Here is a 17,634-nt window from a genome sequence, read left to right as displayed (position 1 = left end):
ACAACATTGATATTAGGACAAACTCTCCTAGATTACATTGGCTACTAAGAAGACACGCACTAAATAAAATCTAAAATTCTGCGTCTGATTTTAGTCAAATCTGAACCCATTAACCGGAGGATTCATAACTGGAGGAATTGACTGCGCTAAATTACTCGATGCAATTGTGATCACAAAACACAGCACAGACCAAATTGAACAAAGAAATGAAACGTGGCAAACATCTTTGATGTCTCCAGAACTTTATTTTAAAATGCAAAACACTAACAAGGAAGAGTTATGTCAAGGGGAACTTGAAGATAGAATTTACAATATAAATTAACATATTTATTCAATGTGTTTTTAATTGAACATAAATTGAGGAACTGTAGGGGTGATGTGGTTTGGGGGGAGTGAATGTTGGGTGGTGATCCGCTTTTTGTTTTGTCCCTAAAATGCATAAACTCCTACTTTTCAATAATTGCATGTTTTGGAAAGAACATAACATTAAAATGTCCATTTGATGATACAGTATATGATTTCTACACATAACAGTTAAGGATGTATTGTAAACACAAACACACACTGAAAATTGAAATGCTTTGTGAGTCAACATACATTGAGGGTTGTATTCATTATGTAAAAGCGATTGGGACATTATGCAGACAAAAACAAAAACGTCCATTTAACTTTTTCTCACATTAGATTTAGTTAAGATAATTCTCATTGGCCGTAGTTTTTGGCGAAGAAAGATAAACCTAAAACTCTGTTTTGTATCTTTGTCAATTTAAATCCATAAACTAGAGGATTCATCACAGGGGGAATGAGGACAAATTCTATAGAGATGAAGTTCTGAAGGCTCTGAGGTAAATCTGTGGAGCCAAATCGCATAAAAACAAAATCAAAAAGAGGTACAACAATGAACATGACTAAAGAGATTAAATGAGGCACACACGTCTGCATAAACTTCACCCTGTCATCTTTGGACTTCACACATGTTCTAATAAGGTGCATATAAGACCAAATTATGAATGGTCCATGAGAAAAATAAATTATCAATGTAAAATATGCAGTTATGTCTTTTGAAAAAGTGTCAGATTTATAGCAAGCAAGTTGAACAATTACCCAGTTCACACAAAACAGTCTGTCAATCTTTACACCACATAACTTCAGTCTTGACGTCAGCAGAATATTGATGGAAAAGAGGGCGAAAGGTGTGAACCAGGAGAAACATATCAGCAGAGAGACCTTCCTCTTTGTCATGACAGACTGGTAGTGAAGAGGTCGACATATAGCCAGATATCTGTCATAGGCCATAACTGCTAGGATGGATAATTCACAGCAAGCAAACGAATACATGACAAAAGCCTGTAAAAGGCACCATTCATAGGATGTTTGATGAGAGGAAGAAAACAGATCTAAGAGGAACTTTGGGTAGAAACCTGTGGTCCCATAAAGGCCATTCATGCAAAAACTACACAATAAAATGTACATGGGTTCATGTAAATTTTCATCCAAGATAATAATCATGATGATAGAAATATTGAGAAAAAAAATCATACAGTAATACAGTAAAGTGAATGTAAAGAGTGTTACTCTGTACTCATTTGTCTCGTTTAACCCTGATAGAATGAAGAATCTTACCACAGAAATATTATCCATAATAAGATAAGCACTTGTCATACCTCTCTGCTCAAATTCTACTTACTCGGTGTCACAGCATGAATGCCTACGGAAAGAAGGTTTACACGGTGCTGAAGCTACACCCCCATCAAAGACCGTTGTCCCTCTACACCTTCTTTTATAACACCTTTGGCAACAACAACAAATCCAACTGGGAAATAAAACTCAAAGCTAGAAAGCAAAGTAGAAGAAATCAAAACAAGTACACCGTGTTTCCTATATATATATATATATGTATTCGAAATTTCCAATCAGTATCACTACTACTACTTTCTAGCTCGCTCGCTCGCTCGGACGCACACACACACACACACACACACACACACACACACACACACACACACCTGTAGTTATCACTTAGTGGCAATCACAGGGATTAAAAGACCGAAACAGCGTCCGTTTGGGGCAATGTTAACATTAGCTTCCACAACCTTTATTGGTTACATACAAACACTACATACATACAAAACAAGAGAAGAATTTACTGTACACAGTTACAGTAAAAAAACAAAACTATGCTGCATGTTGAGAGTATGCATCAATTGTGGGACTCACTTGCCCATAGTTATATCGCAATTCTTTGACACCCTGTAGACCTGCTTCATCCTGAGATGATTTCAGCGCAAGACACGGTCCAGTGTTGATAAGCTTACCCTATCAATATTTTGAAATATGTCATTGTTTTCTATTATTTTTCTTTGTATTTGCTGTAATGTTATGCCATTGTTTTCTAGGACCATATTACGGTAATGATTTCAGTTTCCTGTTCAGGAGACGGAACACGTTCCCGACCACCTTGTGTTGGTAATCTTTCAGTTCTGCCAAACAAATAGTAAAATACTGTACATACAAAGTAGGTATACATTTCCTAAATACTTGAAACATACTTTACAGTATTTTTACAGTCCTACAGAACAGTCCACAGGCAATACTGTACTACTGTACTCATTGAGTACTGTATTGATTTGCAGTACTGCAATTCTCTAGTGAGAGTAGATTTCTTACCCATTCTCATTTCGGAAAGTACAGATGATGGATGCTACAGTGTACCTGCTCAGATTTGGCTGTACTCTTTGCCCAGCCTCCCTCATTGTTAGACCATGGTGGACCACAATATCAACCAAAGTGGCTCGGATCTCATCAGAGATTACGGTCCTTGGCCATCCTCGTCCTCCTCTGGCTTTGCCTCTGTTTCCAATGTTGGCATCCATTGCTCCATTGAAGAGCTCACCTGTTGCCCTTTTATGCTAAAGCTCTGATTGCTAATTGTAAAACTGTGTGACGGGTGTTTGCCCTTGTGATGAGTCTGTGTGCATATTTGAATGGCAGTGTGTTCCTTGTGAAAACAAGATATTTTCTGCATGAAAATTGTGCCAAAAGCAGAGAATTGTGAGTAGTGTTTCGAAAAAAGTGTGTTTTAGAACTGCAATTTGAGTGTAAAGCAGGAATTGTGCTTGTAGATTAGCAGAATTGGTTCAGGGGGTTGGTGAATGAGTTACATGTTGTGGTCATTTTGTCTCAAGTACCAGAATTTGGGTGTAAACAACTACGATAAACTGTAATAAAACTGTTGGAAGAAAAATTCTGATTCTGATTTGAGTCAATTTAAACCCACAAACCAGAACATTCCTAACTGGAGCAATTAACAGAAATTAAACAGTTGGACTACTTATAATGATACGCTTTGTCTAGTCATCACAGAATGGTTAGATAGTGGTTGACTTATAGCCACATGTCTGTCATAGGCCACGTCAGCTAGAATCGATAAGCCACTTCCAGATGATGTGTACCACAAAACCCTGCAGAAGCCAGGGAGTGTGTTGTCTCACTTAAACCTGAAAGCGTAAACAAAGTTATTACTGATACGTGATCCATCACAATGTTTCACATTTTTTAAATGTTGATCCAATACAGTCATGGATTGGATTGTCCAATCAGCTTGTTGCCACTCATTCCGTGGGATCGGATAAAAAAGACTGCACAAATTACAACAAAGAAGAATTTGCATCGTCATTGCAGCCGTAACCTTAGCTTTAAAAAAGAGTAAGCTATTAGCTTACAGTTAATGGGGAGTTTTGATTTTGAAGAGTTAGGAACATTTAAACTGTATTTCATTTATTATTTTATTTTACCAGCTAGCATTATGGTTTGACACTTTTACAAAAGAGCAACAGTTCACTATTCAGGTGATACAATAAACAACCTCACAACATCAACTTTATTTGAATATTTATTTATTTGTTCAATTTTATTTGTATAGCACATTTCAACCAAACAAAAACTAGAAATAGAAGTAGAAGAAGAAGTATTCCAAAATCACAATGCGCAGAAATGATCTATTAAAGACAGCATCAAACAGAAAAGTCTCTAATCTGGATTTAAAAGAGCTACGGGACTCAGCAGCTACTGATAGAATATAGATTCATGAGAACTTTCAGAGGATTAGGAAAAGGTTTTACGTATTTTAAAGATTGGGAGGCATTTTGTAAGCTTAGTAAATATAATGCAGATTGTTTTCTATGTTTTTATTAATTTGAGCATTTATGGTGAAAGATGCTATTTCGACTAATTACACATTCATAGCCCCCCCAGTAGAGACCCACAGAAGAACACGTTATCCGTAGTCTAAGGAGAGGCAGGTTTTCAAATCTAACATTAATTTCTCTAGCTTTTCAATGAAAAATCAAGCAAAGTTGAACAGAGCTTTGTATTAACGAAAAACACAGATCTGCTATGAGCGAAACAACTCTGTTTTACAAGGGAAATGAGTCCCTGCTTGAGATGACAGTTACTTCAGAGTGCTTTGGAATGCTGTGTGTAGCTGCTAGTGGACATTTGTTCCCCTAATAAACGCCCTTTCTTTACTACACACTGTTTGTGTAAAGCCTCATTAGGTTGAATGTACATATCGAGTATTTTTCCCAAATGACAAGCATTTAAAAAACTTTTTTTTTTTCTGCAAACCAACTCGGGAGTTCTTACTACACATGACATTTTGAATGCTGTTTCTTATTTTTGTCAGTTTCAAACCATATATCAAGGGATTGATAATTGGAGGAATGAGGAGAAATTCCATTGCCATTACATTTTGCGCACCTTGTGGTAAATCTTTTGAACCAAATCGCATGTACAACAAATCAAACAGCAAAGAAGCGACCACTATGACTAAAGAGAACAAATGTGGTACACATGTCTGCATGAATTTACTCATATTCTCTTTGGATTTCCGGCATGTGCTGATCATGTATATATAAGACCAACAAACAAACACACAATGGCCAAAATAAAAAGTATAATTAAAAGCTGGGATTACAATTGTTCCCACGGAGGCAGAACAAGCCATTCTAGAAATCAACCAATTAACACAGAATATCTTTGGTATGTGTGAGCCGCATAACCTTGATGTTGCAGTTGTCACTGTGCTTATGAGTATCAGTAGAAAGGGAATAAGCCAAGCAAAAAACACAAAAACACACATTCTCTGTCTAGTCATCACAGAATGGTACACCAGAGGGCGACATATAGCAACATATCTGTCGTAGGCCATGAGCACCAGAAGAGAGAAATCAGCACAAGCCGAAGAGTGCAACACAAAACCCTGCAGAAGGCATCCAGCATAAGAGATGACGTGTGTGGGAGACAGTAGATCCATGAGGAATTTGGGGTAAAAGCCTGCTGTCCCGTAGAGTCCATTGATGCACAGGTTGCAGAGGAAGATGTACATGGGCTCGTGGAGCTTTTTGTCCGCAATGACTGTCACAATAATGGTCAAATTTACCAGCCATATCACAGAGTAACACAACAACGTCAGAGCAAAAAGAAAACCTCTGTAGTGTGTTGTCTCACTTAAACCTGAAAGAGTGAACATAGTTATTACTGAAACATTATCCATCACAACATTTTACAGTTTCACATTTGAATACTTAACAGAGAGAAATGGCCATTGTTCAACCTCAACAGTGGGAGGAAAAATGGTGCATCCCCGATTGTGGCCACCAGTCCTCTTACATGATGTGTAACCAGTGGTTTATATTCTCTCATGACAGTTATCCTCAATACCATTGTTGATATGGGACTTGATTCAATCCTAATCAGGGATGGCAGTTAAAAAGAACACTTTATTTTATTTTTTGTAAGATTTTAAATCCCTGAAATAAAACAGAAGTCTAAATAAATAAAGCCTTCCACCTGACTGCCAAATTCAGCAATAAGTTGTGACTCTCTAACGTATTGATTTAAGATCATTTAAAAGAGGGACTTTAAATTGTGGAAACATCCTGAAAATGTTTTGTTATTCTTTGTAACTCTGATGGTGCATTAAATTAGAAATAAATTAGCCCAAGGATAGGATTGTTTGCTATAACTTCATCAAATTCACTCCATGATTTTTCAATTCATACAATTTGTAACTCTGATGGTGCAACAAATTAGAAATAAATTAGCCCAAGGATAGGATAGTTTGCTATATCTTCATCAAATTCACTCCATGATTTTTCAATTCATACTCTTTGTACCAGAGATTACTTTCCTCTTGTAACAAAGTCTTTCAATACCGTTCCCACAAACCTGCAAATCAACACCACCTTTTTGACATTGTTAAAGACTAATCCCTCATTGTGTTCGAAAAAGTAAGAAAAATAGGTTAGATTGGAGATTATGTTATTTCATCACAACAACAAAAAGGCCAGTGGAATAACTCTCTCAGGCTACATTTGCCTGGCACCTTTTCACAGCGCCATATTTTTTCCCAAAGTACACTTTGTCTGCTTGATTCTTAGTTTGTATAGTTTTGCAAAGTTTTGTAAATGCTCTTATATCTCATGAGGATTTTGAGTTTATCCAACCTCTTTTGGGGTGTAAAATGAGTCTTGCAGCCTTTTCATTCTGTCTCGTTGCCTGTAAAAGTTTCCTAAATTCAAAGCTAGTACAGGGAACTGTCATTATGAGTTGTTTTGGTGTGGTCGTGTTTGCAGCGTTTTCCTGCAGCAGGGTCTGTCTATCTTCCCAACTCAGTCCTGGTTCTGGTTCTGTAGTGGTCTCTTGCGGACCCATTAACCCTCCTGTTACTTTTGGGGTCAATTTGATTTCATTTTCTTTACTTCAAATTTTATGACTTTTCGTAATTTAACGGGGACAACTGGGTAAACATGAAATTAACATGATGATATGTTTTCAATACTTCGGGGTCAATTTGACCCCAGGCCGTTTTAGCTGGTCAGACACAAAACCTGCACCTACAAACCCAAGCACATGCACCTGCAGTATATTTTCAAATAATCTACAAAGTAACACATTTGAACCAATTTGGGTTTGGTGGGGGGGTGGAACTGGGACTGCTGCAAGAGGGGCTATTGTGAGACTGACCGCCTGTGAGTGCTATGAACGCTTGCACAGCACCCTTCTAAAGCATTTATCTTGGTGCTTTGGGTGCTTTCTTATTCTGCTCTCTCTCTCTCAACTGAACATTACTTTCAAAGAAAGATTTTCTGTCAGTGAGGTGTTGACCATGAAAATGACATAGAGGAGAATGTGTCTGAGACAAAAGATGATGTTGAGGAGGACCCTGATTATGAGGCATCCTCCTGATGAGAATATGACCCCCATTATTCACCATTATTGCTTCTAATGTCATAAAAATGGTTCCAGGTTCCGATAGATACGCTGTCAGCCATGTCCAATGACATAAAATCCGCATTTGAGCCAATCGAAAAGGATATACTGGAGATGAAAAATTTAGAGCGCAGGCGTGTACGGGGAAAGTTGGATACACTTGGATGTTACTGACTTGCAAGCCTACATTGGGTTGCTCATTTTGGCAGGAATGTACAAGTCAAAAGACAAGACAACAGCAAGCCTTTGGGCTGCTGACACTGGAAGGGCAATGTTTTTAAAATGATCTCTTTTAAATGGTATGTCAGTCAGTGACATTTTATTTTGATCTGCATATTTCTCCATAGTCGCTTAACAGTTATTTCTGGATGTTTAAAGGGGTGGGTGTCTTTTTAAAAAAATGTAATGCGCTATTTAGGTAGTCAACAAACTAGGACTACATAAACCTGGTGAAAAAAAATAATTAAGATCATTTTCTGGGTGTTTAAATGGTCAAATTGACCCCAATGGTAAAAGATGTTAGTAAATTTGAAGGTAACAGGAAGGTTAATACGGGCTTGGTATCAGCGTGGTGTGGTTCCTTCTTCAGTCAGGCGTCTGCCCTGACCACCGCTGTCCACCACGGGGTTGGAGCGTTTCCGCCCCTTGATGCACAGGGGCATCAAGACCTTGAGGTCACAACTCACTGGGCCAGCTTCAGCAATGGGAGTTTTGGACATACTCAGCCCCTCAACACCCATTGCTTTTAGCATCTCTGGACGGATCTCATCAATTCCCGGGGCTTCGCCACTGCAGAGTTGTTTGACTACCTGAGTGACCTCCACCAGGCAAATTGAGGATGTACATACACCACTCTGGTCCAATGTCCCCCTACCTCCACAGGAATGTGAGAGAGTGGAAAATCTTTTGGACCGGGTGTCCTCCAGACGTTCCAAGTTCACCCACACTACGCGCTTGGTTTTACCAGTTCTAACCCGAGTCCTCTGACCCAGCTCACCACCCCTCTGCCCCTCTCTTTACCCAAGTGTCTAAAACATGCAGCCTCAGATCAGACGATACGATTACAAAATTGATCATTGATCTTTGGCCCAGGGTGCTCTGGTACCTACACTTATCCTTATACACCTAAACATCCTTATTTTCGAACATGGTGTTTGTTATGGACAATCCGTGACTGGCAGAGAAGTCCAATAACAAACGACCACTCAGGTTCAGATCAGGGAGGCCATTCCTCCCAATCACGCCTCTCCAGTTATCTCCATCGTTGCCCACTAGCGAACTGAAGTCTCCCAATATGACTATGGAGGCCCCAACTGGAACCCCATGCAGGATTCCATTCAGGCTCTCCAAAAAGGCTGAATACTCCCAGCTGCTGTTTGGTGCATATGCACAGACAACAGTCAGAGTTTCCTGCCGCACAACCCAAAGGCGTAGGGAAGCGACCGTCTTGTCCACCGGGGTAAACTCCAATGTAGCAGCACTCAGCCGGGGATTTGTGACCCACCTGGCGCCTTACACCTGGGCCACTCCAGAGTAGAATAGAATCCATCCTCTATCCAGGAGTACATTTCAAGAGCTGAGGGTGTGCGTAGAGGTAAGCCCCACCAGATCCAACCGATCCACCTCCCGCACAAGCTCCTGTTCCGGCTAGACCCCCCCACTGTCGGCGCCACCCTTGTAGCAGCGCACCCAACCCCACAGGTTTCCCCAACAGGTGGTAAGCCCATGGGAATTAAAGATCCGGGGTGGCGGGTCACTCCTTTGAGCTGTGCCCATCCGGGCTCCCCAGCAAGCCCAGCCACCAGATGCTCATTGTCAAGCCCTCTATCTGGGCCTGGCTCCAAATGGGGGCCACAGAGCTGACTACACCCATATGATGGAAAATGTGTACAACCTGATGGATGTCTTTGTTCTTGATTCTTGAGCGGAAGCATAGACAGTAGTGAACTGTGTATTGTGAAAGCTCAGAAAACCTCTGTGTCACAACCACTTTACTGTAACTTAACGAATCCTGAAGTTCTTCATGACGGGCTAGGTTTTTGAACACAAAAGAATAATTAATGAAACAAAAATGTTCTGTTTCTGCTTTTAGTCAATTTGAATCCATGAACCAGAGGATTCATAACTTAACGGTCTTTGCGATATCATACTCGAACCAAACGTGACAGACATCTTTAATGTTTGAAGTACTTTATTTTCAAATGCAAAACAATGAAAAAGGAAGAGTTATGTCAAGTTAATCTGAAGAGAGAGGATTTATAATGTGGATGAACATATTTATTCAATGCCTTTTGAATGATCATTAACCTTGTGTGTAAAGGTAGACTACAAGAAAAAGCGCTTAAGGCCTCAACAGGCACAGATGAGACTTGAGCCTGCAGAAAGCTGGTGCAGAAAGCTGCATGGATAAAAAAAAGAGAGTGTATGTTGGGTGAAACGCTTGAGTAAAATCATGCAACGGCTGCTGCCTAGACAAGAAGTTAGACAAGTGTAATTTGTATACGTTCAACTTTGAAGACATGCTTGATGCAATCACACCTGTTTCAGATCTGCGCTCTTCTGGGAGCACTTAGTTGTGTGAGTCAATAGATTAAGCAATCCACGTCCTTAGGTGGGTTGATTCTGTTACAAAGTGCAACAGTTTATGTCCTTTTTTCAATTTAATTTTCTGTAAAAACGTGAGTGTGGGTCCATGACACTCATATGCACTTTATATTTTTAACCCTTGAAATGTCTGCATTCATTTCTGGTTTACAATAATTGCAATATGTGCATCAACAATAATTTTAAATGTCCATTTGGTCATATATGTTGCATGCAGCATACGATTTATATACATAGCAGTTATATCTACAAGATATAGCTTCAACAAACGCAAACACACTGAAAATTGAAATGCTTTGTTAGTCATCATGTAGAGCAGTATGAGATATTCTGCATACATCTTGATTAATTGATTGATTGATCTTGACTGAAAAAAACCCATCATGTTCATTTCTTTCTCACATTAGATTCAGATTGGACCTAATGACGGTAATTTCTTTCGGAAAAAAAAAAGAAACATAAAATTCTGTTTCGTATCTTCGTCAATTTAAATCCATAAACTAGAGGATTCATCACTGGAGGAATGAGGAAGAATTCCATAGCAATGAAGTTCTGAAAGCTCTGAGGTAAATCTGTTAAGCCAAATTGCTTATGCATAAAATCAAAAAGAACTGCCACAATGAACGTGACTAAAGAGACTAAATGAGGCACACACGTCTGCATAAACCTCACTCTGTCATCTTTGGACTTCACACACGTTCTTATAAGATGCATATAAGTCCAAATGATGAATGGTCCATGAGACATATAAAAGATAATTGTAAAATATGCAGTTATGTTGTTTGAAAAGGTGTCAGTTTCATTGCAAGCAAGTTTAAGAATTACCCAGTTCACACAAAACAGTCTGTATATGTTTACACCACATAACTTCAGTCTGGACGTCATCAGAATATTAATGGAAAGGATGCAGAAAGGTGTGAACCAGGAGAAACATATCAGCTGAGAGACCTTCCTCTTTGTCATGACAGACTGGTAGTGAAGAGGTCGACATATAGCCAGATATCTGTCGAATGCCATAACTGCTAGGATGGATAATTCACAGCATATATATGAATTCATGACAAAAGCCTGTAAAAGGCACCATTCATAGGAAATCTGATGAGTGGAAGAAAACAGGTCAAAGATGAACTTGGGGTAGAAACCCGTGGTCCCATAAAGACCATTCATGCAAAAACTACACAATAAAATATACATTGGTTCATGTAAAGTTGCATCCAAGACAATAATCATGATGATAGAAATATTGAAAAACAAAATCATACAGTAATACAGTAAAGTGAATGTCAAGAGTGTTACTCTGTAATCATTTGTCTTGTTCAACCCTGATAGAATGAAAATTCTTACAACAGAAACATTATCCATAATAACATTACTACTTGTCATACCTTTCTCCTCAAATTCTACTTACTCTGTGTCACAGTATGAATGCCTATGGAAAGAGGGGTTACACAGTGCTGAAGCTACGCCTCCATCAAAGTCTGTTGTTCCTTTACACCTTCTTTTATAACACCTTTGGCAACAACAACAAATCCAACTGGGAATTTAAAGCTACTCAAAGCTAGAAAAAAAAGTTAAAGTAGAAGTGATTAACAACAAGCACACTGTGTCTGTGCTTTTAATAAACATATTCATATATATATATATATATATATTTAAACATGTATATATATTTCAGATACATACAACTTAAATAATAAAATAAAAACAGGTTAGTTAGTCACTTTAGTCAGTTATGTCAGTGATTCTCAACCGGGGGGGGGGTCGATTTCAGTGGGCGTCATCCGCATTTAATTTCCAGTCGGAGGGCTTTCTCTGCTCTGACTGTAGCTGAGAGGACCACCTGTGCATGTCGGGGAGGGAGGGGAGGAGGGGGGTTGATGGCAGCACCCGCTGCTCAATGACAAAGTGGGAACAACCCCCACCCTAAAGTGCTGTTAATTGTACAGTACCACAATGAAGCAGATATAATCAAAACAGCTTGTAAATATTCGTCATGTCACACTTTCTTCATTCTTATTTTGACCTGCAGTCCTAAAGAATGAAATGCGTAGATGTGCGTGCAAATTAATGTTTACCTTGTTTTTGGAAAACAGCGGGTCATTTTATCTATTCTATAATATTTTTGTTTACTAAGGGGTAACCATGAGCATGTTTTTTCATTATACTTTTCTCATTTTCTCAGCTGTAACAAAAAACGGTTACATCGGCTCAGTTTTCCATCTGATCTGAAGTCCAAAGTCAAGTCATTAAAAAATATGTATGTTTATATAACACATGCGCTAGTCTGTATCTTGACAATTAATTTCATTAAACTTTAACTTTAAAAAGTTAAACATGTTGCTATAATACTATGTATAATACAGTATAATGAATGTCAAATGCTAAATGTTAAATTTGGCATTAACACACTATCCGTAGCTCCTCTGAACTGTTTTTCCAATAGTCTGTGTTTATGAAATACCAGGCATAAATGAGCTGTGGTGTTGTTCTATCTCATTCTGTCCCACTTTAGCATCTTTAAAATGTGCCTTCTGATTTCTGGTAATTTAATGCCGTACAGAAGAGGATTCAGAACTGGAGGAATAACAACAAACTCCAGTGAAAAGATAATGGCCAAATAAGGATGTATCTCTTCTATATTATACCGACTTAAGGCGATATCACTAAATCCTATGACAGAATAAATCCCAAATGAAACAACGTGTGGCAGACAGCTCTGTACTACTTTCCTTCTGAATTCTGCTGAGCTTTTCCAGCAAACAACTACAATTTGAAAATAGGTGTACAAGACATAAAAAAGCGGAAATAGAACTGTGGCTCCGGTCACAATCATACCGACAATGTTGTTGACAACTGTGGTAACACATGATAATTTAGCTATATTCCACACGGCACAAAACACTTTCTGTATCTCATTACCGCATAAAGGAAGCCGGGAAGATAAATAAACGCATACTGTGAGACCAAAAGCTGGAAAATTCCAAGCCAACGCTACCAATTTCAGCACGGTTTTGGATGTCATCTTTCTGTGATAGTGTAAAGGACGGCACACAGCCAAATATCTATCATAGGCCATAATGGCCAGAATGGTGAACTCGTGGGATGCATATGTGTATATTACATAAATCTGAAAGAAACAAGCAGGACGTAAGATCATATGAGTGTCAGACAAAAGGTCCGTCAGAAATCGGGGAAAGAAGCCAATAGAACCATACAGAGCGTTGACAGATAAACATGCAATAAACACGTACATGGGCTTGTGCAGCGCTTTCTCTCGGAATATCACCAGTATGATGACAAGGTTAGCAGCTACAATAAAGGTGTAGATCAGGAGGCAAAAAACAAAGACAGGATAGTGGAAGTGTCCAATGCTCACAAACATGGTTAAATTAAAATAAAAGGAACCAGTACTGTTTTCCATTCCACTCAGGAACATATATTCTTACGTTTTACTTTGTTGTTGGACAAACTTCAGGTCTACTGAATCGCTGATCTGATTTGACTTTGCCGCCTCTCTTTATCTGTGTGAAGGAAAATACAAGCAGTTGTGTGACAAAATGCTTTGGTATAGTCATTGTAATGTCATATAACATTGGTCATGCATATAAGAGTTTCATTATACTTACTGAACTAGTATTCAGAACTCCTCCTCATGTCTGTGTTCTACATTTTGATCCTCGTGAAAGCTTTAGAAGTGCACGTAATGGGAGGAGTCTTTTATTTTGTTGGACTACACAGGTCAACCCAGCATTTACCCAACAGAGCATTGTTATGGTACCAGGATTGATTTGACTTAAGTAATTGTTTACTACGGCTGATCCAACTTGTTGCCTGTAAAACCCCTTGTTATGGCGTGCCCGGGGGGAGCTGCTTTCTTCCACAATTGGTTCCATTTTCCTTATGGGTTAGTTAAATCATTATGCAACTTTTCAGCGTCAGAGGTTAAGTTGACACACAGTTGCACATGCAGGCCCACTTGCATCATCGTATTTTGCCTGACACACTTTGATTATTGAACCTGAGCCTAAAGCAACGCCTTCTAGTGGTGCTTTTATGAATTCAAATGCTCTTTTTGACAAAAACCACCCAGCACGGCAGGTTGAGGTAAAGAACTATTGGTTATAGTCATACGTTGGCCTTGAGTATTGAGGGTCGGATGGAATCAGGAATCAGGAATCAGGAAACATTTATTAGCCAAAATATGTCAAACATACAAGGAATTTGTCTTGACGGTTACTCCGCGACAGTAGACAGACAAGACAACAGTGCACAAGTAATAAAATAAAGTGGGATGAAATGCTAATGCAATGGGTTAATAGAATAAGGCTAAGGCTATGGGTTAGTATAAAACAAGGGAATAAAGTTAAAAATTTAAATATTAAAAAGTTAAAAAGAAAAATATTAAGCATAAAAGTGCACTAACGAACAAGTAACAGACAAGAGACAAAGTGACAAGTGACAAAGTGATGAATTGCAGTTAAAGTGGCATGTGCAGTATGAAGGGGAGTGACCGGTGGAATGTTATAGTCAGTCAGTGGGGGACCGAGCTCTGTTGATGAGCCCGACTGCTCAGCCTTCTTGGTGATGGAGCTGATGTTCAGCTCCCACTTGAGGTCCTGGGTGATGATGGAGCCCAGGAAACGAAAGGAATCCACAATAGTGACGGGGGAGTCACACAGGGTGATGGGGGAGGGTGGGGCTCTGTTCCGCCGGAAATCCACTACCATCTCCACTGTCTTTAGAGCGTTGAGCTCCAGGTTGTTCTGGCTGCACCACGACACCAGATGGTCAGACTCCCACCTGTAGGCGGACTCGTCCCCACCAGAGATTAGTCCAATGAGGGTGGTGTCATCCGCAAACTTCAGGAGCTTGACGGACTGGTGGCTGGAGGTGCAGCTGTTGGTGTACAGGGAGAAGAGCAGAGGGGAAAGAACGCAGCCTTGGGGGGAACCGGTGCTGATGGTCTGAGAGGCTGAGACATGTTTCCCCAGCTTCACGTGCTGCTTCCTGTCAGACAGGAAGTCTGTGATCCACTTGCAGGTGGAGTCGGGCACGTGCAGCTGGGAGAGTTTGTCCTGCAGCAGAGACGGGATGATGGTGTTGAAGGTAGAGCTGAAGTCCACAAACAGGATCCTGGCGTAGGTTCCTGGGGAGTCCAGATGCTGGAGGATGTAGTGGAGGGCCATGTTGACAGCATCGCCCACAGACCTGTTGGCTCTGTAGGCGAACTGCAGGGGGTCCAGGAGGGGGTCGGTGAGGGACTTTCAAAAGACTTCATGGCTACAGAGTAGTCATTGAATCCTGTGATCCTGGGGATCCAGGGATGATGGTGGAGGCCTTGAAGCAGGCTGGTACGTGGCATGTCTGCAGGGAGGTGTTGAAGATGTCAGTGAACACCGGAGACAGCTGGTCAGCACAATGCTTCAGGGAGTGAGGGGAGACGGAGTCCGGACCGGCTGCCTTACGGGGATTTAGTCTTCTAAAGAGCCGGTTAACGTCTCTCTCCAGAATAGAGAGGGTCGTTGCTGGTGGGGGAGGGGAAGGTGATATAGTTGAAGAGGCGTGAGCACCTGATGGGCTGGGGGAGGGAGGGGAGGGGGACTGCAGCAGGTTGGTGGAGCTGTGGGGGATGGGATCAGGACATTGTCTTTCAAATCTACTGCAGATTTGCCAGAGACTGCCAGAGACTTGCCATTGCGTGCCGGTGCCACAAGGAGGATCTCGCTGAAAGACATTGTCTTTCAAATCTACTGCAGATTTGAAAGACAATGTCCTGATCCCATCCCCCACAGCTCCACCAACCTGCTGCAGTCCCCCATTGATCTGGGCATAGGCCATAGAGAGACAGTGAGATCCTCCTTGTGGCACCGGCACGCAATGGCAAGTCTCTGGCAGTCGCCAGTCAGGTTTCAGGACTGTTGTGAGAGTGAGAGTAGGTGTCTGTCTCTATCTGTCAGCCCTGCTATAGTCTGATGACTCTGCCTTTGCCCAATGTCCGCCGCGAACAACTCCAGGCTTTGGCGACCCTGAATAGGTTTAAGCTCATGGATGTACGGATGTACGGATGCAGTGAAGATGCCGTCACATAACGGCCTCCTGTGCGTTCAACCTTTCCTGTAAGAATGTGTCAGAGCACCACAAACTAATTTGCAAAGTAATTGATTGTTGATTGGAAAACCATATTCTGTTAAACTGGATTGCTCTTATACTGCGATCATTTATTTATGATTAAATTAAAAAGCTTGTGAGATTACAGTGGACATTTTATGGCTAATGCTGACTTTTCCTGTTTGTCTTATACATACAATTCTGTTGCAAATTGTTTTTAAATGGTTTTGCACTATTGTTTATCTTTGAGAGACTCACGAAGATTCTCACAAAGACTGAACATACAGTAAGTTCAACAACTGAATAAACTGAACTGTATTAAACTAAGAAAGAACATTAACTTTGTTTAATGTAATTAGTTCTGCTTTCAGTAGAGGACTTGTTTGTGTAAATTAGTTCAGACCGTCTCTCCGGAGTGGGGTTGCTGTATTAATTGCTCTCAGAGGATGCTGGAGGTAATGACCTGTTGACCACTTCTTTTGTAATTACTGAATGTATTACTGAATGTGTATATGGAACTCTTTAAAAATAACAGTGGCAGTATTCCCTGTGTGGTAATCATAATTGAAGTGAAACTCTTTTACGTCTTTGTCATAGTCGCCGTTAAATACGAAGCAGGGGCAAACATGACACTTTGAATCCTTTAAACTTCCCTTTCTTAAATTATACAAAACATCAAAGCATTTCTTTGGAAAACAATCCCATGAGAGCAGTTTACCGCATTGACCACTGGATCTCAATTAGCTGGCTGTAGCCGTCCTCGTTCCCTGAGGCTTTTTGTTTTCCACTCCAGCTCACCAGGGAGGTCACAGCGATGAACCCATAACAACAGCATTTCGTCGGCTATGGAAACAAAATGCAAGTCACTCTGGAGATTAGGAATTACATCACTTGCATTTCATCATTATGAAGGCACATTTCTGACCCTCTAAGGTACACACGTACAAACAAAACACACGCACACTCAGACCACAAAAAGGTCAGCGACCTTTTAAGCTTAAAGGTCACAAAGTAACAGCCTGAAGAGAACAATCTTTATTTCAGTTTTTGATCAAAGGCAACAATAACACAAAGTAGTTAAAGTTGAACATTTCTCCCCACTTCCCGTCTTCCCCTGTAAGACGCGGTATTGACATTGAAAGTGGCCTTCAGTGTGTTATATATAATAATGTATAATATCTCCTGCAGTAGGTGACAGTTGTATTTGATTTTACGGTAAGGTTTTAGTTATTTGCTCTGACATTGCAGAAAAAGAAACAAGGTTAATTATCATGAAAGTTTGTGAACGCAGAGCTTTAAGATAATGCTGAAAAAGATAATACAAATATATCCCCTAGGGTGGCTGTGCAGGAGAGTCTAACAAATAAATAGACAAAATGGCTAATATGGTACACTGACACACACTGCCCTCTTCACAGGTGCATCACAAAAATGAGTTTCTGAAGCTGTTGAGCGTAAAGCAACGCCTGTATTATATATTATATTAAGAGTCCAAATGCTCTGATTGGAGAAAAAAAAAGTCCAGCGATGAATACATATCGTAACATTCTTCATTCTATATTCAAATAGTGTTTCCTTTGAGCTTGGCCCCTTGCGTGACTGTTTGTTTGAAATGAAGTATTATACTCGATTGAGGTGCTCACACACTGT

The 17,634-nt window shown here is 40.2% G+C and overlaps 4 protein-coding genes across 4 annotated transcripts; all 4 read right to left on the bottom strand.

Moving 5' to 3' along the window:
- Positions 1-499: 499 nt before the first annotated feature.
- On the bottom strand, positions 500-1,754 carry LOC144388782 (olfactory receptor 11H6-like). Its single transcript, XM_078090623.1, has one exon. The coding sequence runs from the start codon at positions 1,660-1,662 to the stop codon at positions 703-705; it is 960 nt and encodes a 319-aa protein (XP_077946749.1). The 5' UTR covers positions 1,663-1,754; the 3' UTR covers positions 500-702.
- Positions 1,755-4,066: 2,312 nt separating this feature from the next.
- On the bottom strand, positions 4,067-5,765 carry LOC120834062 (olfactory receptor 4P4-like). Its single transcript, XM_040201809.2, has one exon. It carries the CDS (start codon positions 5,552-5,554, stop codon positions 4,553-4,555), a length of 1,002 nt encoding a protein of 333 aa, XP_040057743.2. The 5' UTR covers positions 5,555-5,765; the 3' UTR covers positions 4,067-4,552.
- Positions 5,766-9,528: 3,763 nt separating this feature from the next.
- Positions 9,529-11,363, bottom strand: LOC120834173 (olfactory receptor 4B13-like). The gene has a single exon (XM_040202010.2). It carries the CDS (start codon positions 11,257-11,259, stop codon positions 10,297-10,299), a length of 963 nt encoding a protein of 320 aa, XP_040057944.2. The 5' UTR covers positions 11,260-11,363; the 3' UTR covers positions 9,529-10,296.
- A 749-nt stretch (positions 11,364-12,112) lies between these two features.
- Positions 12,113-13,845, bottom strand: LOC120834424 (olfactory receptor 6N1-like). Its single transcript, XM_078091219.1, has one exon. It carries the CDS (start codon positions 13,310-13,312, stop codon positions 12,365-12,367), a length of 948 nt encoding a protein of 315 aa, XP_077947345.1. The 5' UTR covers positions 13,313-13,845; the 3' UTR covers positions 12,113-12,364.
- Positions 13,846-17,634: the final 3,789 nt, after the last annotated feature.

The sequence above is a fragment of the Gasterosteus aculeatus genome, chromosome 16 (assembly GCF_964276395.1).
Source record: "Gasterosteus aculeatus chromosome 16, fGasAcu3.hap1.1, whole genome shotgun sequence".
Classification (NCBI taxonomy): domain Eukaryota; kingdom Metazoa; phylum Chordata; class Actinopteri; order Perciformes; family Gasterosteidae; genus Gasterosteus; species Gasterosteus aculeatus.
This window is presented reverse-complemented; position numbering and strand designations above follow the sequence as displayed.

What these genes read in the sequence shown, in the direction of transcription:
- LOC120834062 (XM_040201809.2), bottom strand. Translation starts at nt 5,554, where the DNA reads ATGGATAATGTTTCAGTAATAACTATGTTCACTCTTTCAGGTTTAAGT.
- LOC144388782 (XM_078090623.1), bottom strand. Translation starts at nt 1,662, where the DNA reads ATGACAAGTGCTTATCTTATTATGGATAATATTTCTGTGGTAAGATTC.
- LOC120834424 (XM_078091219.1), bottom strand. Translation starts at nt 13,312, where the DNA reads ATGTTCCTGAGTGGAATGGAAAACAGTACTGGTTCCTTTTATTTTAAT.
- LOC120834173 (XM_040202010.2), bottom strand. Translation starts at nt 11,259, where the DNA reads ATGACAAGTAGTAATGTTATTATGGATAATGTTTCTGTTGTAAGAATT.